This window comes from Notechis scutatus, chromosome 1, assembly GCF_049901735.1.
Source record: "Notechis scutatus isolate UNSWTSFEM ecotype Mainland chromosome 1, rNotScu1.2, whole genome shotgun sequence".
Lineage (NCBI taxonomy): Eukaryota > Metazoa > Chordata > Lepidosauria > Squamata > Elapidae > Notechis > Notechis scutatus.
The window spans coordinates 120,824,732-120,846,439 of NC_142009.1; the positions used below are offsets into that span (position 1 = coordinate 120,824,732).

The 21,708-nt window shown below is 36.7% G+C and overlaps 1 protein-coding gene across 46 annotated transcripts in view; it reads right to left on the reverse strand.

Moving 5' to 3' along the window:
• Positions 1–6,478: 6,478 nt before the first annotated feature.
• RIMS1 (regulating synaptic membrane exocytosis 1) overlaps positions 6,479–21,708 on the reverse strand; it is a 267,640-nt gene continuing 252,410 nt past the window's right edge. For all 46 annotated transcript variants that reach the window (XM_087944726.1, XM_087944707.1, XM_087944779.1 and 43 more), the window contains 5 exons: positions 15,034–15,175; positions 13,601–13,713; positions 12,613–12,714; positions 10,605–10,744; positions 6,479–9,853 (listed from right to left, as the gene is read on the reverse strand). In XM_087944726.1, coding sequence (XP_087800852.1) covers positions 9,635–9,853; positions 10,605–10,744; positions 12,613–12,714; positions 13,601–13,713; positions 15,034–15,175 — 716 coding nt within the window. In that variant the 3' untranslated portion in view covers positions 6,479–9,634. The remainder of the gene's footprint in view (positions 9,854–10,604; positions 10,745–12,612; positions 12,715–13,600; positions 13,714–15,033; positions 15,176–21,708) is intronic.

Here is a 21,708-nt window from a genome sequence, read left to right on the forward strand (position 1 = left end):
ATCGCGCTTGCAAGCTGTGTAACAAAAATAGGAGTAAAAGAGTCCTAACCACTCCGTGTCACATTACATTTGGACTAGTTTGGGAGAGCACGTTTCTTCTATCCCACAGAGTCTTAATTTCAGCTTCAGAAACTTGGTGGGATCAGATTGTAACTTTTAGGCCAAAGGCCCCTTTTCCTTCTGAAAGACTCAAGGGATCTTATACTGTCAGTCATTCCAATCTGCCCTTTCAGATCCTTCCCAAAGATTATAAACACATCAAACCCAATGGATACAAGAATTCCTGTTATAGCTGTGGCAGAATCTGCAGAAGATGCAATGACATTTCCCCACAAAGCTTCTGCTTTGATTTCTGTCAAGTTTCTAACTGCCAGTATAATGATTAGAAGCTTTGCAGGCAGGGATCCAAGGAAGTAGTTTGTTTGGTATATTCCTAGAAATACAAAAACCTTTAAAGAAGAAATCTAGCCATTAAGTCTAGAATGCAGTCTTCCTTTCCTTTCCTTCTTTCCTTTCTAGCCACCCTTTTCTCTAATCTAATGTGATTCTGGACAGAGGAAAAAAACATAGCATTCCACAATTATAGAAATAAAGACATAAATAATAAATTAAAAAGAACTGGCAGAATAAAACCTCAAAATAAAAATAACTAGCTGGCCCAGATGCCTGGAAAGAACAGGTCTTAAGAGCTTTCTGGAAAACCAGCAGTGTAGAGGCCAGTTTAATTTCAGGTGGTTGTGAATTTCAGAGGGCAAGCAAGTGCTATGACCAAAAAGCACTCGTGCTGGGGTACACCTGACAACATTCCTTAATGGAGCAGACCTGAAGCATGTCTCTCCTTGCAGATATAAGGAGAGACAATCAGAGAGAGGCAGTCCTTCAAATAATATGGTCCTGTGCCACGAAGGCCTTGATAGGTGTCAGCTCAACAAAATAGACCAGACTAAGAAACTAATGCAATTTCTACTTTTATTGTAGGAATTAGAGTGGCAAAATCTTGCAAGCCTGAATTTGTTCCCCTCTCCCTCACGTTACCTTATGTGAATTAGAGAGGGGCCTACCTGAGATCTTTAATTAAATATGTAGATTCTTGGCCTGGGCTCAACTCCTTCTTATCTGGCTCTTGCCTTGCAGATTGCTCTTTAATGCTATCCTCCATGAGCTCTATAAAGCAGCACCTTTAATGGTTCTTTGCCGTTACTATTCATAGGAGAAACAAATTCAAATTTTGTACCTCTTTCTCCAACCTGTTGACATAATGGACTGGGTGTTTCATGCTTTGAGGAGGAGGGTTTGACACATGGCCATGGTTTTTGAAAGGGACCCATCTAATCTAAGAACTTTGCTTCTGACTCTGCCAAATCTCACCCGCAGGGCCTCATGTTGTATCCCAGAATATTCTGTAGATAATAAAACTTATGGACATCTGAAGGGAATTAAGAAATTCGGTTGACTAATGGAATTTTTTAATCATTCTGATAGAGATAAAAAGAAGTACTAAAAAGTACAAGTAAAAAGTGCACTAAATCATTGCAAGACACAACTTACAGATGCTCAATCTGCCCTCCCCCACTCCTGAAAATATTGGCCCTATTGCCTTTTCTATTAATCTTATTTTCTTTATCCATTAAACTTCTGGGAAATTGAAAAAAATATAGAAGGATGAATCCCCACCATTTACAAGTTTCTGTCATATAAGCTCTGGCATAATTACCCATCATTGCTGGAAATGAATTCTGCAAACCTTCATGTTTCATTAATTTACATATGTGATAGAACATAGTTGCTGGATTGGATAAATTAACGAATTCCTTAAATTAAGCCATCAGATACTGCCAGACTTTCTGGACGGACTGCAGAGAAAACTGCAAACCTATCTGCCCTTTTGCAGTAAAAATACAGCATAACCAAAGGCTGGGTCTGCTAGGGGTCATGAGGCAACATGACCCCTGCCAACTTATTTCAGGAAGTCTAAGCTGCAACGTGTGAAGTGATTCCATCAGATCTTGGTCCATACATTATGATTCTTAGGGCTGGAACAGATTCATGTTGCTATGGATTTCACTTTTGTGGCAGGTTTCTAGACATTAAGTTTCAACATCTTTTTAATGTTACAGGCACTGGGTCCTCCCCTCACCCCTCCCCTTAAAAAAAAAGAGTAGGTTTCCTGAACAAAAATGATTGATCATTGCTTTCTGGACTATTCCAGTTGCCCTAAAGTGTCACATAATTAAACAGTCCAGTGAGTTTAAAGTAACCATCCATGGTTGGATGACCTTCCCCCCAAATGAATTAATTTGAGGTATTTTTAGATAAGGGTAACAGCACCAATGTTTTTCTCAATGAAAATATGAAGAGATTACTTGTTTTGCCTGCAAGAGTATGCATGGGGAATGGGGTAGAGAATGATAAGCTTCTTTGAAGTCAGGGAATTCTTTCACACAAAAACGAAAATCCTTCCCCGGATAGAAACATGGAGAAGTGTTGGATTTTGGAACAGAGAAATAGGATATTTCAAATGCTCGGAAATCTGAAAGTGTGTTCAAATCATACAAGAATGAAACCTCTGGAAAAACGATTTGACTTTTAATTGGACAATGTGGCAAAAAAATATTTTGTCTTGGTTCTGTGCATGACTTCCTACAATGTTACACAATGATTTGAAAAATGATTTGCAAAAACGATATTTAAGCAAGATGTCATCTTTTGTCACTTGTTAATGGTGTTTTTTTCCCCCTATGGCTAATGATAAAAAGATGATTTTAATTGTTTCAATTAAAAAAACAGATTAAAAGCAGCATCAAGTAGCATTCACATATCCGTTATGAGCGTCGGTTTCTGAAGTTGTTAATATTGATGGTAATCACCTGAGACAGTAATCAGCAGGCTGTGGTGCCTCTCAAAAATAAGTCTCTCATGTCACCTTGTGGTCATATTTGGGAAATGCTTCTTGAGTTGTATTGGTTGCAGAGGGTAGAACTTTTTCAGCAGATGATTCAGATCTCATTGTTCCACAAAACAATTGTTTACTGAAATTGGTAAGATTCAGTATTTTCTTTGAGCTGAAGATGTAACCCAGATCTTTGTGTATTCTGATGCTTAGATGCATTTAATTGTGTACACTTTGCAGCCTGTGTTCTGAATTGAAATGAAGATAAGATTTACTTTCCTGAAGGGGAAGAAGTGTCCAGGCGCAAAGTGTTTTTCATCCCGGCTGTTTCAACATCTCAACATCTCTGTTTGAACAAATGATGGCTCCACCTGATCCAATACTTTCTTTCAGAAAGCAGACAGACAGATGTTCCTTGCGTAGCATGAAGACAATGGCTCTCCATTTTACAAGTGGGCCTTGATTTTGTTTAGTGAGTTTGAAATTACAAAGGCACTAAAAATAATGACTTACAACTAGTCCTCGTACTTATGACCATCGCAGCATAGTCACCTGATCAAAATTGGGGCACTTGGCAACTAGCATGTATTTACAAGGGTTGCAGCATCCCGGGATCACATGATCACCTTTTACAACCTTCCCAGCTAAGCTTCTGACAAGCAAAGTCAATAGGGAAAGCCAGATTCGCTTAATGACCACATGGCTTGTTTAATAAATCTAGTAATTTTCTTAACAAAAGAAAGTCATAAAAATCAGGTGTGACTCAACTGCCTTGCTTAGCAACAGAAATTCTAGTCCCCATTGTGGTCATAAGTCAAGGATTACATATATACTTGCCTTCTTTCGAAATGGTAAGCACTGCCATTTTTTCCTGTAGATGATAGTTGAACTTTCTCCTCCAACACCTGTAGAAGATTCCAGTTATGAAGCATGCCTTGTGGTTGGATATCCCTGGCTCCCTTTATTTCATACTGACTTACCTTCTTACTTCTTCAGAAGAAGAAGTGAAAGCTACTCTTGGATTGTCCTATAGAGTTGCTTGCTATCTTCTTGAACAAAAGTGACATGCCTTTTCATAGCTATGTGTATATATAATCAGGGCAGCTTATAAACACTTTCTACTTACATTTTTTTCCCAATATAAAACCACTTTTAAGAAACAGAGGTACTTAAGGCTGCATTTTAAGCCTAAGCTTCCCCTTTCTTCCCTTCAATCTCTTAAAGTAATTTTCAAATTATTGTGCTGAATTTGAACTGACTGAAGGACTAAACTAATATATAGGCTGGATACTTGATTCGAATGTCCTCTGTTTTACTATATTTTGATAATATAGTATTGGGGGTGTGTGTGCATACATATATATGTTTGTGTTGTTACACAGGTATAAGCGTCCAATAAAAATGGCAATGGCATTGTGTTGATAATTCAGGGTTCATGACATTATTGTACAAATGAAGCAAATGATATGCTTGCCTTGATGTAAAAATGAGCACCCAATTTGTGCCATATGATCATACTCTACAGGAACTCTGAGTGAGTTGGTTGTTAACAAGATACAGACAGGACAAGTATTAAAACTGACCCATCTTAAACTAAAATGAATTGGACATAGTAGCACTAATGTATTCATAAAAGTAGAGTAACAAGGACATCGCACTAATTAGTGCTAGTTACATTTCAGATCAAAAGGTGAAAAGGTAATTCAGAATACATTTGGGCATGCATGTAGCACCTGTCCACAACTCTTTAAAGCAATCACATCTTTCCCTAAGATTGCACTGCTGATACAATCCTGGGAAAAATACAGTTGCTTTAAGGACTCTTAGATGAGAAATGCTATGTGAAATGCTACACAGCTTTTTAAAGCTTCATTCAGTGTGTGATGGGGTTTTTTTCCCTCTCTTTAGAAACTCCAGCAGCTAGCAGTGGATGGGTCAAAGACACAGCTTGGATAGGTAAGTTGCTTTTTTTGCGATACAAGAAGCTCCCAGAACAAAGATCATTTACCACAAGATCTAGAAATTCAGCTTGCTGTATATAACAAACCCAGGATTTGAATCTTAGATAGCTATCTCCCACCTTACATGTCAGGGAATTTCTTGTTGCTCTTTTTTTCCTTTTTTTTGCCTTTAGATGTGGAGAGGCACCAGACTGCTGATTAAGTTCTTATCTTTATTTTTTTTTGCCTTTTGCACCTCAATGTATATCAGTCTGTTTGTTCATGGAAAAACTGTCTGTCCATCTGCTTGGGGTGGAAGAGGAAGTTAAAACTCCTTAACTTCCAATTGTTGTTTTTTTTCTTAACAAAGAGAGACTGAACGACCATTTGTATGAAATGATATAGGGCAGTGATGGCTAACCTTTTTGTTGTCGCGTGCTGAAGGCTCGCGCGTGCATGCCTGCACCCATAATGCAATGCACATGCAAAACCCCCATGCTCCCCCCGCCCCCCTGCACATGCGTGCAGGACCCCCCATGCTCCCACTGACCCCCTGCACATGCGCACGCATCTCCTGCATGTGTCCCACCACCCCATCCACACATGGCAAATACCCGAAAATCAGTTGGCTGGCGGGAGGTGCATGTGCTTATGCGCAGTGGTACTGAGCTGCCCGCAGAGATGGCTCTGCATGCCACTTCCGGCATGCGTGCCATAGGTTCGCCATCACAGATATAGGGTCTCCTGTTTGAGCAGGGGTTGGACTAGAAAACCTCTGAGGTCCCTTCCAACTCTATTATTCTATGTTCCAAGCACCTTGCCTCTCGCTGCAGTCATCTCCTTGTCTGGAAGCACCTGTCAACCATTTTTTAAAAAGAATGTAAAGATACTGTATGTTTAATACCAATTGCTTAGTGTTAGAAAGGATCTTGGGAGATTTTCTAGCTCAGCCCTTTGCTTCAGACAAGAACCCTCACATAAACTCAGACAAATGGCTGTGCATTTGTGCTCTTGGACTATCTCCAGCTTTGCCTTCTTTGATCAGTGGGAGAATCGGTAGCAAACAATTGGAAAGGAAGCTGAAGAGAGGCACCCAGGGTTTAAAATGATGAAAAGTAACAAAGAGCTGGGGGAATAGGGTGTGGAGGCCTGGCCTTCCAGGGAGAAATCCACTCTACTCCTATCTAATATCTATTTCTATCTCTTTATATAAATATTGCCATCTTTGCACTTTGCATTTTAAAATGTTTGGGAAATCCTGGAATGCAATCTACTTGCATGTAGATTCTTGAGGTTGTTATGGATCTTGACATATTGCTTTTTTTTAGAAGTCCTTTAGAGGGCACCAAACCTGTGCCTCGTTCGGCAGCTGAAGTTGAAAAATCAAGAAATAAAGGTCAGGTAACAGCCCAGGTGGGCGGGTGGGCAAAAACATCAGCAGACATAGAACCGGTTCCATGTCTGCTGCTCTTCAGAACTACCGGTTCTACAGAGGTGGACAGAACCGGTAGAAACCCACCCCTGCACCAAATGAATGCATGGGTACCAAAGACACATACTTTGTCCAACCCACCGGAATACAATAGTCAATGTTGCTAGGAATCAATTTTACTTGTGTACGCATTGAACAGAAGGCAAGAACTGCAACTGAACATGAAAAGGAAATTTTATTAAACATGTCTACAGAACATGAGTTGGAAGTTCATTTAAAAGCACAGGGAGATGTTAAGACAAGTGGTCAAAATAGAAAGATACTACCGAATCATTTATTTATTTGGCCACTAAAAGACAAAACAGAATCTAGTCAGTGCACCAATGCTTCAGTTCTTCCTGCTCAGCAGGTCGAGCAGTAATCATTCCATGTGCCCCATGGAAACATGGGCAGAATAGTTCTGGCAATATTAAATCATAATAGTAATAATAGTAATAATAATAAATATTTCACTTGGTGCAGGCAGTTATGTCTAGGAAGGAAAACATAATTGTGTACACAGTTTCTACATGTGTTACAGCCCAACAGTAGGAATCTACATCAAAATATTTATTAGAAGGAATTTGGTCCGTACTACATCACGTTTTCCATAGGGTAAAAAATAAAGTCCATCTATAGACATTAAGCACCAGACTAACTCATAGCCTGGCTGAAACCTGCAAAATGTCTATAAGAAAAAAATGGATGGCTTAGATTTCTTGGTTACTTCGTTAGCATAATTACGAGCAAACTGTACAAGTACATGCAACATACAACCTGGCCTATGTAGAACTAACATACATTATTAAATAAACTCTTTTGTTTCTTTCCCCCCATTTTTCTTTTCCCCTCCCCACTCCATTTCCCCCCCTTCCCCTCTTTTTCTTTTACAAAAATGTACATGCAGCTTGGAATAATTCCTGGTCATGCTGCTCTATTTTGTGAGATCACCCTAAAAGGAACAAAAACATCTCAATGCACCTGCATATTCTACAGGGCATTTTAAAGCACATTTACAAGAAAAACAAAAACATAAAAAAATCACAATGGATTTCAAGGCCATAAAGAATCTAAATCAGCCTCAACCAACCTGTTGACTTTCAGTTTCTGTTGGGACTAAACTCAGCATATTCCTAGAGGGTTGCAGTCCAAAAACATCTCAAAAGCACCAGGTTGGGAAAGGCTGACTTGAATGAATAAAATGTAAGTATATTTATTCTTCTTCCTTTAACTATACCTCTCCCACCCACCCACCCCCGACCCACGAGGTAATTTTGTTTTAAAACAATCAAGCTTTGTGCTTGCATCAATCTCAAAGATATGTAAACTGAAGTTTAAAAAAAGCATTCATAAGTGCAGAATAGTTCAACTGGAATTTTCAATGACAAATAATTCTCAGTGAAATAAACATTGAAATGGTGATAAGAACTTTGATTTTGTAAAGTTACAAATAGACTCAGGGTCCAGATGGATTTAAAATTAGATTTCTGAATTAATTACAAGAATTCTTTCTGGTGGAAAATGCCTTTATTTTGAATTCTTTTTTTAAAAGAAACATGATAGGATGAGACTTTGAAGATTGGATACTAGAGGAAACCAGAAAGAACTGAAGATTACAGATAAAGAACACTTAAAATCAACGTATTAATGAAGAATAAAGGAACATACTTTAACATTGGGCATATTGAATGTTATTTTTGAACAATGGATCCAGCAGTTAATTTTAAGAATGTCTGCCTCAATAGACAGACTGTGTTTGAAAGATGTCATGGAAGAGGAACATGTTTTACTGGAAAAGATTGAAAGTAGATTTAAAAATGAGAGGCTGCAAGAATGTTATGGAAAAAGATGTCATACTAGAGAGACTTGTTAAAGCTTTGAAAAATTTTGTGAGAAGGGACAAGAAAAAGAAAAGAAAAGAAATCAAGTTCTAGGGTATTATTTGAAGGGCCTAAGACCAAGATTATTAAAATAAAGGGAAGAAATGGTTTATCTAGTTATCTGTGGCAAACCTTAATGGATCAGACTTGATTGATGAGGCTTTAAGGATTTTTTCATAGATAAGAGATGGGATGTGGGAAAAAGAAATCATTTGTTGTATTTTAAAGAAGATAAGTTATTAAAATTGTTTATACTTGTGATAAAGGGAAAGTAATTTTTTAATATATTTCTTTCCTTAATTATATTCCCATTTTTCTCTTTTTATTTTCTGTACTTTCTATTTTTCCTTCCTTTTCCTATTAGTTTTTGTCTTTTTAATTGTAAATTTGAATAAAATTACTATTAAAAAATTCAGTGGAAAATTGAACAATTTATACCAAGCTCTAAAAGGGGAGAGCTAAGTCTTTTCAAAAGTAACACAAGAATTCAAACATTCTAGATAACAATACAAAGTTTTAGATGTTCAATATTTTCCCAATCAATATTTATATGTATATGATATGATTCTAATGACTTTTCTAATGAGCTCTGGTAGAACAATCACTTTACAAAAATGATGGCCAGTATATTAAAATTAAATCCAAAGCCAAGCCAAAACTTGTTGGTTTTTTTTTTTTAAAGTCTGTTAACAATAGATGCAGCTTTAGATTTCCTTCATGCAAACTCTTAAAAACAGGAAAAAAAACCACCTTGATGCATAATGCAAATATATTCTGTTTTTACAACAGTAACAAGCTGTAATAAGAAGCAAAAGTAAACCATAAGTTGGCCATTTATTCTAGTTCCCCACCTATTAATTAAGATTGTGGACAACCAGAAAGGAGGAACAATGGGACAGCTATTGGCATCGCAGGATTGCAAATGAACACTTTCAGAGATGCTTACAGAGATATACTTCAGCCCTTTTTGTTTTTGTTTTAGAAAAAGAAAGGAAGAGTCTCTGTTAGCATCAAGAAGATTTTTTTTTACAAAACTGGCAGGAGAACATAGAAAAAAGAAGTAGGAGAGGTAACAATACAGAAATATCAGGATGTTAACACTGCTTGTGGTTTCTGCTGAGAAACAAAATGGGACAGGGGCACTGTTGAAGAATGGTAGTTCCAGTTGAATCTCAAAAGTCCTCCTTCAAATCCTGATTAGGGTAAACGTCAGGGTCATTTTGCTAGATGGATTGACTATATTTTCATATACTGCTTTGCTCAATCAATTTAAGCTGTCTTTTTTTAATACCCAACTCAAGACATATTTTTGGATCAACTACTACAGGCAAAATTGATGTGATGATTGTCTCTTTTCAAAACTGTTCCTCCTTGTTGCAAATAGCTATTCCCCTTCCCACTGATTGCCTTGAGTGACACTGAGTTTGTTAAGAGGACTCCTGCTTGACGTTCATTAAGATCGAATACAGGGAGGCCCAGTTGAACTTTCCAGAGATGACTGGGAAGCCCTGCGAGTCAGAGGAGTCAATGTTGGATCCACCAAGGAGGAAGGTGGAAATAATTTATACCAGCCTATTACCACACTGGATAAATCAAGTTCTTCTAACAAGATCTGTGCAACTCCCATGAAACACTTGTGATCCATTCGGCCATAATCTCCCCATACTATCACCTGCAAAGACAACAGGCAGAATTAATGCTTGCTTATTGACTTACTTATTTAATTATTTAGGCTTACATGGGGTTCCAATCAGAAATGACTCTGATTGACTTATGTTCCTTATTACAGTATTAAAATGCAATCTGGACCATACATTTAAAAAACACACACACAGCAATACAAATCATAAACTAGATCTTTATCACCTTCTGGGATAGTAACAGCAAAGGACCACTTGATCTGCAAGGCTATTCTGAGATTACATCTTGTACTGTATATTATATAAACTGGAGGCAATCACTTACTGGATCCAAAAGAAATCCTTTGGATTTTAAAACTTCAGATTTCTTCCAGCCAAATCACTGTATCTCTCTTTCTTTTCGCTTCCTATAACTAGAGATCTTTATTCTCTTTTGCCCCATGACTCAAATGGGTCACTAATCTAACTTCATTAAGCTCTAAGACCATTTCCTGTCATTGATGAAACATCAACTATTCTACCCATTTTTTTGTCATGTCATTCACCCAAGAAAGGACAATCTTCTAATAACTGTTTCGATATGCTACTCTATAAAACAGTGATACAAAATTCATTTATTTATTTTATTTATACATTAAATTTATTAACCACCCATCTCCTGCACAGAAGGACTCTCATATTTTCTGAGTTGAATTTAGCTCTAACTATGCCGGAGTGTTTGGTTTTCAGTTGGTATCATTGATAGTGATCATAGGCTGCACCAAGATAAAAGTATCTACTGACCTGAAGGACTTTACCATGTGAATTTTCATCGAAAACCAATGTCTGTTGGTATAAGGGATCAAGGGTTTTCCTGGCAATCCTTGTTTTCTTCTTAGCTACACATGCCCCATTTTCAAGCAGATACACTTTGACATATGGTGCTACAAAATATAAATATGTCATGTTTTTACAACTTAAGTTAGTAACTCCCTTATTGTAAGGCATTTGTACTGTAATAAGAAATTAATTTAAATTACCACCGTGTTTACGAAAACAGCAGTGGCAACTGGTAAGTTACAAAAAAATGTAATGAACCAAACATCTAGAATTCTCCTCTAGTGCACACAACATCTTATGGCAGTATAAATCTGTTATAACTCTTGGAAACTCAAATATATTTTTAGTTATTGGCATGGTCGCATGAATTATTAAGATTTACCAGGAAAATATTTAGACAAAAGCATAGGAATATTCTGTATGCTTTAATCCTTAACATTTCTACTGAAAATCAGAAAGAAAGGTTAATGTAAGGTTCCACCTACTGATTGTGGATGGATAGAGATAGATAGATAAACATACAGATAGATAAATAGATCTTCAATAGTGTCTGATCATTAGATACAGGACAAGTCTCTGCAATTTTCATAGCATGGTTTTTCAGAAGTTGTTTGCCAGTGCCTTCTTCCTAGGGCTGAGACACAGTGACTGGTCCAACGTCAGTCAACTGTGCCCAAGACGGGACTAGAACTCACGGTTTTCAGATTCCTAGCCTGATGCCTTAACCACTACACCAAACTGACTCTCATGTCTCTCTCTATCTCTTTATCATACAGACAAATGATTAATTATGAATCAGGAAAGAATGCCTAAGAGGTAGCAATCTTCTTGCCAGTATTTAGTGTTTCTTGTTTTAGCACAAAAAAACTCAGCTAGAAAATTATCCTTTTTCCAATAGGCATGTCTGAAATAGTTCTCATTGTATCAGGGATTCTTTTCAGAGATTTGATCTTCTTCTTGATAGGAAATGACAAGTTACTGACTTGTGCAAAAGATGAGAATGGCACTAAAAACTTTGGTTACTTGGCTTCAGGGCATCCCTCACTTGCTCTGTACACTTCTTAATGATGCTGGAAATGTGTATTATGCATAGTGTATTGCATCATAATATTTCTTAAATTATGATAATCTTTTGTGATCTGTTCTATGAGGAAGTACACAGGGCAATCCTATATGTAGCTAAGTCTCATATAATAGAATGAACTTTATTCTTATAATAAAAAAGCATTGCAATTTAACTTCTTATCTACATCTGGCAACATCTATTGGATTTATAGCCAGTATGATGTGTATGTATAGAGAAATTGATGAAAATCATAAACCAGATTTAATCATAAGTTGTTTTGCCTGCTGAAGGGACAAGTGTTAATAAAACATATGGTTTTATACAATCATATTTGTCCAACCCCAAATGGTTCATTAGGTAATTCTGTTAAACAGTGCCATGCTTATTATACCATGATCAAAACGTTGTAACCATCTACCACATTTTATGATCTTGGTATTAGTATTTGGAGAATCAAGTGTTAGGAGTATTAGTATTAGGAGAATCAAGTAAAGCTCCCTCCCCTTACGCACTCTTTCATAACTTCTCTAATTATTCTTGTAGCAATAATTATAGGAGATATGATGTTTGGGTATTAGATCTGTCATTCCAAGAATGGCCATGCATGGCACTTCCTCAAAAGGTTGACTTGGTGGCCACATCCTTGTGATTGAAGCCCACACAGCACACACAAAGGATGGGTGGGTCTTCAATTGTGCATTTGCTGCCACCATCTTGACTTTTTGGGCCCCTTCTGACAGATGCCCTTGGATATATACAACAGTTCTGGTGCACAGAGCAGTGCTTGAGTGTTCCATCCATATTTTGGAACATTGAATTATTCACAGCTATATGTCATATGCACAGTCTGAAAAATGTGGACCCAGATGGCATCATCAAAGTTTGGCTAGGTAGAACTTTTCTTACCTGGGGTAGATTTAGAGCCAGGCTTCTGTATTAGGCCTCGAGCTCTAATGACTTCTACTTCTAACTGTCCTTTCTTATCCACCATTCCGATCTGAATATCTCCTAAGACAGAGATAGAGTTATCATATTAATCGAAGGAAGGAAGGAAGGAAGGAAGGAAGGAAGGAAGGAAGGAAGGAAGGAAGGAAGGAAGGAAGGAAGGAAGGAAGGAAGGAAGGAAGGAAGGAAGGAAGGAAGGAAGGAAGGAATTAGTTTTATAGTGTACCTTAAATTGTGCTACTTATTATTTTATTAAGCACTTCCATCCTGGCTTGCTAAATTTTCTACCTTTTTTCAATTGGTTTAACTTACATTTTAGCTAACTGGCACAATTTATCTTATGTAGTATGTAATTTAGTCTAACATCAAAGACATAAACAGAACAATAGATTTAAATGTAATAGCCTTGGTTGACTGGCAATAATAAAAATGGCAGCCGGAAACACTTCAGAGAACACGCTCCAAAGTCATGTCCTGCCCTACACATTTTTAAAATCTGTTTGGTACCCACTGGGCATCAGTAGAGGGTGCAACAACAGCTTAAGAGTTTTTACAATTAGAACAAGATTTATATCACTGGCATGTAAGAGAAGTTTCCCAAAATACCCTAATTAAAAAAGGAAAATAAACCTCGGAGCTTTGTAGTACAATCTGGTACAGAGAAATATTGCAAAAGTCACAAAAGGAACTCAACCCACCTGTTTCAAATTACCTTAATATTTCCTTTTACGCAATTAATTTATGGTCCAGGCTAAAATATTTAGGAACATCAACTTACTACATACACTATAGAAATGGCCCAGCACATAGCTATACATACAGAATGGATGAAAAATAGGACACATTTTAAAAACTGCTTAATTAGATAAGGATGTGACAACCCTGTTCTCAAACAATACATTTTTTAAATGGCTAATCTGTTTTACAGGTAAAAGAAATCTACTCTTACCCATGGCAGGAGTTGCTAAAGTCTGTCGTCCCACTAGCTGAGCCGGTCCAAGCCCGTCTAGAAAATCACTGAACTGACTATCAGCACCCAGTCGAACTCCAGGAAATATTAGACTATAACAAAAACACAGTAGAAGGGCTAAAAAATAATTCATATTATCTGGCTATTATTTTGGCATGGCTCTTTTTTCAAATGTACAGCTATGGATGAACCTATGGAATGTAGAACACATTGCCATTTTCTTGAACCTTACTCTTTTTGGAAAACTTACTCATTTCTGAAATTGTCACATAAGATAGGACAATATTAGTTCTATGGAAACAGAACCCCACTGTAAATGTTGAGTTCAAATGAAAACATCAGGTATTCCAAACTACAATTCCCACCATGTCCAGACAGCATTCTGGATATGCTGAGTCTAGATAATTGTAAAGACAATAAAGAAATATCCTCATTTTTTTTCTAGAAGCTCTGCATGTCGATTGTTCCCTTGGTCTCAAAACAGATGGTGACAACCCAAGATCTTAGGCATGGTAAAAAAAATGGTGTGCACCCATTCCAGTCCCAAAACAGCTGGGGAAAACATTCCTTCAATTTCTTTTATGTTCTTTTCAATACATAAAAGAACCCCAAATTTGGTGTCCTATCATGACAACATTAGCAGATTTTGGCAACATATTTAGGACCAAGGGCCTTATTAAATATGTACAGGTTTGGATTAATACAGCCAATTGATTGAACAACAATCTTATCTTGTTTTCAGAGATGACCAGATTATTTATTAAGTATGCTTGTCACAATGTACATTTACCAAAGTAAAAAAAAAAATCAGATTGAAAAACAGATTCCATCTTGAGGCTGCTTCTTTTCTGCATCATAGCGGTTCCAGTTTTGATAAATGTCTGGCTAAAAGGAAACTGAAAACCTCAGCAGAACTTCCATATTTGAAATAAAATTATAGTATTTGAAATTACCTGAAGCCTCTATTAGAGCTATCACATATTAAAAAAGCAATTTAGGCTAAAGTTTCCCCCTGGGATCTTCCAATCCTAGGCAGCAAGTCTTGCCAGAGCATAACCAGGGATATTTTATCTTCGAGAATCAGCAGAATCACCCAAGAGAATCTCCAAAGCACTTTTTCTTCCCTACTGAGCAACCACAATTCCCACTCAATTCATCTCAATGAGACAGCAGGGTTTTTAGGTCAACCTTGTCCCAATTTATCTTCCTCTGCTGTCCTATATAGGCACTATTGCTCGAAATCTGTTTTATCCTTCCTTCTCCTTTAAAAGATTGTCTCTCCTGCCTGGTTGCAACAGTTGATCTGCCTCCTGTTGCAACACTATGGGAACCCTAACCTTCCAACGTTGTCATAAATCACCTGCTCATCTGACACATATAATGGGGTTTGGTTTTCAGAGGCTTCAACTCACTTTCCTTCTGAGCTGTAACTGTTCATACTCCCATCGGTTGACTCCCGACTGGGCTGCCGGACCATGCGACTTCTCATTTCTGCTGCCATTCCTGTCTCTGTGCTTCTTTGTATCGTGCTTTTCAGCTTCTTGTTGCCAGTCTCTAAAACAGACAGAAAAAACAGAAAGTAGTAGAAACTGTAATAGGAATACTTATAGGGAATTTTTTAAAGGTTATAAAATCTTTGTAGTTATGTATGTTGTTCACAGTAGACTAAAATGAAAGAACACTGAACTAAACACACCTTTAAATAATAGGCAATAAAACTAAATTATCTTATTCTTAGCAAGCATACTGTCTCGTATATAACACATTTCAGTTCATTCATTACTTTATCTACTCATTAATACTAATAAACAACTCATTTTTTTCAACATGCATCTGTTTTGATCTTTTTAGTATATAGCATTTACCATCTATAGCTACAATCCTATATTCACTTACCTGGAGTGTAAGTTTTAACTCCATTTAAACAGAAGTCACAGGGAACTGTAACACAGCATTTTTAAAAAAGAAAGATACAATGCAATGATTCCTCATTCATTTGCTGCACACTTCTGAGCACATTTATGATGGGGGATGTTGGTTTTGCAACAGCCATGCTTATATTTTGTGAATGTGTTCAGCAACTTCACCCAACTTGATATTCTCCAGATATGTTGGATTGTGATGCCTATCTATCTGCAAGGAGATCCCAGGTTGATGAAGATGATGGGGCATGTAATGTATACTTCTGAGCATGTCAAGAACATTATCAATGAAATGGTGCAAAATCCACTACTGACTTTATAACTTCATGAAATACTATTTCTCTTTCATGTGGTAGCCCTTTATTATACCCTGATTGCAGGCTGCCCAATAGGGTGATTTTCTACAAAAATCCCTACGGAGTAGAACAAATTATTCACGGCTAAGACTTCCATTCATAATACAGATATGGGATGTTCATTCTAACAATCATTCTTTCAGATGCGTGAAGCTGAGAGACTGTATTGTAAACCAGCCAACAATCCGTCTACAATTCAATCCAATCCCACATTCTGCTTGTCGACTGCACTGTAGTATATTAGTTATTTTCCACCTTTGTAAAATGCAGAAAAATTATTCACATCTCCTTTGTGATGGTTGCTGAGGGACTACTGGTATCTCAAGATGGAGGAAAGGTCAAAGGGTTATTTTAAAATGGCCACTGTAAGCTTTTTGTGAATTCTGATGAACAGCTGCATCAGGCCCAAGGAAGTAAATGCTGAGCATCGAACAGCATTTAGTCGTGGCTTATGGTCACTTGGAAATCATGCAAATGGCAAATACCTCCAAACTGCATGCAATTTTAATAAATTTCATCATGTTAAAAATGTTCATGAATAATGGATAAACACAATTTCTTGCTCAATTATTTTGTTGACAGATATGTGAGAATTCTTTCAAGAAAACATTTGATAAAAGGTCTTCCCATCTGAGCATGTCATTAACAATGGAAATACACTCTTCTGGATCCTTACAATCTTCCCTCTGTTGATTGGCATCTGTTGCCTTTTATGTGTGTCTTGTTTCAGCTGCAGAGTGGGATGCACAACTGTTTCATCTGACACCTCTATAAATAATGGCTTTTCTACTAGTCATAAATGGAGAGATTCACCTGCCCATGCAATTCAAAGCATTCTGTGCTTCAGTTGATCTGCTATTAAGGATTTGAAAGTTAAGATACAGAGCAAACTGTTTGGATGCCACTATCAAAACACGGACATTATGTTTTACCTTAGTACTTCTGAGTTTCATTGAAATGTTAACTATGATAATGTGAAAGACAATATACACTGTGTAAACATCCCACTGTAAGAAACACAGACCTGGATAATTAACATATTCCTGAAGATCTATTGCATTGTATATAAAAGCACTAAGTATGGTGACACTTAAACCAAGTTTTGCTTCTGAGAACTCTAAAGCATGTCAGTATTTACAACACATATAGTCATTTCAAATGTGAAAGAGGAATTAAAAACTTAAGACCTCTCTCTCTACCGAGCATAACTGATTTCTAGACATCTCTAGTGCATGAGTTATATAAAATGAACCATCTGCCAGAAACGTATGATCATATATCTTTGAAATTGGAGAGTAAATGACAGACTTATTATGATGGATGTGGAGTGAACCATCCTGTAATGATCAGATAAAGAAAATGTTTAGTCAATACTGGCTGATGTTCTGGAAAGGCTGAATAATTCAACCAATTTGTTTTTTTGAAATCCAAGTTTATAGGCGCTTTATATCTTTGCTTTTTGTTGATCAGAGAAGTAGGCAATGTTTGATTTTCCTAGTGCAAATAGACATTTGATACTTGTACACTTTTGTTTATGCACCACATTGACTTCATAATAGCCAGGACTCTCCAGTGGGCTATGTTTCCATGGCATTTTTTTTTCTGAGGAAGAGATATGTAGCTCACACTTTGGAGTCTTTATATCTCAATAAGGTGAACATTTTAAACAGAAACCTTTCTATTTGCACTTGTGGCACTATTCTACACATGTATATTGAAAAGGTTCACTCAACCAATAGTACAGAAAAGTGTTAAAGTAAGAAAAAATAAACATTCCTATTTCATACAAATGATTCTGATACATGATTTCAAAACAAATCTTCAGGTAAAAGAGCTGCTTTGGGAAACAGAACACTTGTCAATATGCCTAAGATATTGATTTATAAATATATTTTGGATATATAAATGATTATGGATACATAAAAAAAGAAGTCAGAGTTTTATGAATGGCTAAAAACACAATTGAAATACTGGAGAAAAAAATGACTGGTTGCAAAAGAAATGCACTCAAAAAGCTGTATTTTTTTCTGCTGAAAACAGAAAAGTAGACAACTCAGTAATCTGACCATTTTGTGTATAACTTTTAAAACATCTAACTGAAGTAGAAGGGAGAAAACCATTGAAATATTTAATACAGGGGTGTTAAGATTCAGAGGAATTAATGACATAAAAGCGCATGTAAGACCTTCAATCCATGAACTTTATCACTTCTCAAAAACCTTAGAAGCAGTCTTGAATCCATGGTTAATTTCTATTTTTTTAACTGACAAAAAGACAAATTAAATACGCAATTGAAGAATAATTCTCTTAGTTGTCTTTAATGTAAATGTAAAGAAAATTAAACCATGTTTGATGTTTATCCAGTATCCATCTACCATTTAGAAATATAACCTCCAGCCTGCTATTCTTGTATCTGGGAAAAACTGAGCACTCCTTATCTATCACTCAAGGGCATTTCTCATGAAAGACATATTTGTCATAGCTTCTAAACAAACCACTTATATTTGAGAGGGAGGAAAGTATTTCCCCCACCTTTTTCCCTCTAGTTTTTCTATTGGATTGTGAACTTTTAACTCTGGGAGCAAGGCCATAAAGAGGGACCAGTGAACTAAACTGAAATTTGTATACTCTTATTTCATTATTTGTTTGGAAGATGCATTATAGCATAATTTCTCCTGAAATGACCTGCGCTCAGTCTCAGAAATGATTATTTTCATTCAGCATATTGCTTCATGTCAAAAATAAAGTGGCAGATCAAGCAAAAGTACAACTATTATGTTACTATCCAAAGGGCATTATTTCCATTACTGAAAGAGCAATTTACAATAAATAACACAGCAAAGGCCCTTACAAAGAAACAACAGCCTTCTTTAGTGCCTCTTTCTTTAAGAATCTGGACATCCAAGGACTATTGAGATGATCATCTACGAAACATTTCTTTTGAAGATGCATCTCTGAAGAATATATAGTCATTTTTTTAAACATTCACTTTACCAGTTCACAGCAATTTAAACAACAAGCCATGAAAAGGAAAGTTTCATCTGCTATTATAATTTACTAATTACTAACACACTGATAATTTTTACTATGTTTCATTTATTTTACTAACCCAATGGCATCATTACTTTAAAATAGATTATATCTAGTTGATTTAATATTAACTGTGAGAGGGATCTTGGGAGTCCTAGTGGACAATCATTTAAATATGAGCCAGCAGTATGCTGCAGTTGCCAAAAAAACTTAAATATGACAGTTCTAGGCTGCATTAACAGAGGGATAGAATCAAGATCACGTGAAGGGTTAGTACCACTTTATAATGCCTTGGTAAGGCCACACTTGGAAAACTGCATCCAGTTTTGGTCGCCACGATATAAAAAAAGATGTTGAGTCTCTAGAAAGAGCGCAGAGAAGAGCAACAAAGATGATTAGGGGACTGGAGGCTAAAACATATAAAGAACGGTTGCAAGAACTGGGTATGTCTAGTCTGATGAAAAGAAGGACCAGGGGAGATATGATAGCAGTGTTCCAATATCTCAGAGGATGTCACAAAGAAGAGGGAGTCAATCTACTCTCCAAAGCATCCCAGGGCAGGACAAGAAGCAATGGGTAAAAACTAATCAAGGAGAGAAACAACCTAAGGAGAAATTTCTTGACAGAACAATTTACAAGTGTAACAACTTGCCTCCAGAAGTTGTGAATGCTCCAACACTGGAAGTTTTTAAGCAGAGATTGGACAACCATTTGTCTGGAATGTTACAGGGTTTCCTGCCTAAGCAGGGGGTTGGACCAGAAGACTTCTAAGGTCCTTTCCAACTCTATTGTTCTGTTCTGTTTGTTCTGGTTATACATTTGACAGGAAACAGACATATAGCATACATTCATACAAACTTATCTTAAGTAAAGTTAAATATTGTCTCTATTAGTAAATCTTCAGTAGGAAATGTATCAAACTTTCAAAAATCTGGGTGGACAATCAAATACAGGTTCTTAGGCGCCCTTTCATAAATCTGCATACACAACTCACATTTACACAGATATAATCTACCATTGTTTTCTGTTTTCTGTATCAGTTTGCTCCTCTGAAAAGCAAAAAAGGTCAGGAGGTCATGAGCAGGATAGTTTATAGCTTACTCAATCAGCTATTGGCTTTTTTGGAAAGTAGCATACCAGTGCTAAGAACCTGCTGTGCTGGCTCTTGCTGGCTTACAACAAATGCCTGCTCGTAAGCATGTGGTGTGTCCAAACCTCTCAGCAACGGCACCCATTTCTTACATCCTGAGCATTTCATGATTGTTTCTACAGAGGTCATCTTCATTTTATTCAAGAAAATGCCCATTTCTGGAAAGAATCGTAAAAGGATGATACAGCTAAGAAATTGAAGAAGAAAAATTTATTGGGCAGCATTTTGAAAGAAACTCACACCCTGCAGCAGTCGACAGGAAGCATAAGAGCACAACCCAGGAAAACAGTTTTTAAAATATTACTCCAGATCCCCATCTTTAGGACTCAAGGGGATGATCATAATGTTTCCAATGCCCCAGTGCTGCTCTGAGTTTTACAATCCCAACTAATTCCTGTTCTTTAGACTGACAGGCAGAGAGCAGTTGCTGATAGCTGTTATACAAATAGTTGTTGAACAAATGAAGCAATTCAAGGAAGAACACCACAAATCACCTAAAGTGAAGCATTAAAAAATGGACACGGATCTCCTGCAGTATCATGAAAAGGGCTCTGAATCCTTAACAAATAAGCTCTCCGTATCCCTGATTGCTGCAGCTCACATCTGAGGTAGTTTTACTTATGAGCAAAATCCAATCCATACTAAGGAAAGTTATAAATATGCTTGAGCCTTTGTTCAGATCAAGTTCTTTCCATGAAGTACATCCGTATTGTCCCCTAACGTTTTCTTGTAAATAATCCCTATATAAGTAATATAAATAGCTCATTGAATGTAAAAAGATTACATTTAATGATACCCTGGTAATTGAATATAAAAAAGTATATACAAATGTCTTCTAGTTATCGTATATATAGCATTTAAAACACAGAATGGACTTGGTAATAGCTGCATTCTAGTTCTGAAGCTTTTGCATAAAATGTACATGCATTGTTCACAGATCACAATTCTTCACTGCGGATTTTCTTCATCACTTTATGAGCTAGAGTGTAGGACAAGGAAACTGATGTAGATACTTCCATGAGAACAGTCACTTTACATAAGAAAAAAATACTTCATTAAGTAATCTGAATGTAGGAGGCTATTAGTGAAGTGAAATGAGTAGAGAAACCAGAATAATGTGAACATCTATAACCAGGAATAAACCTGTTCATTTTTCCCAGATTATATTATAGCCATTTACATCTTCATAAAATATTCATTTGTCTTGAAACAAAAAAAACCATACAAAATCACATTAGCAATGGCGAACAACACTTTTAACATAACTATTGTTATTATTACAGCTATGTAAAATAAGACCCTTTCAAGAGAAGTATGGCATTGTTCAGAATTGCGAGCAGAAGCCTCATGTGCAATGAATGGCTTTGAAATCCAGTAGTAAGGCATTCAAAGATGCCTCACAAATTCTTATTTAATACAGTATTAATTAATTCATTGAATGTGGCAAATCAGCTCCCCACTTTCCTGAAGATGAAAGGAACCATAATAATTCCACTATACTGAAATTGTGTTTGGCAGTCAGCACATCAATTTAAAAAAAGAAGACAAAGATAAGAATTAATGCCAGGAAGGAAGGAAGGAAGGAAGGAAGGAAGGAAGGAAGGAAGGAAGGAAGGAAGGAAGGAAGGA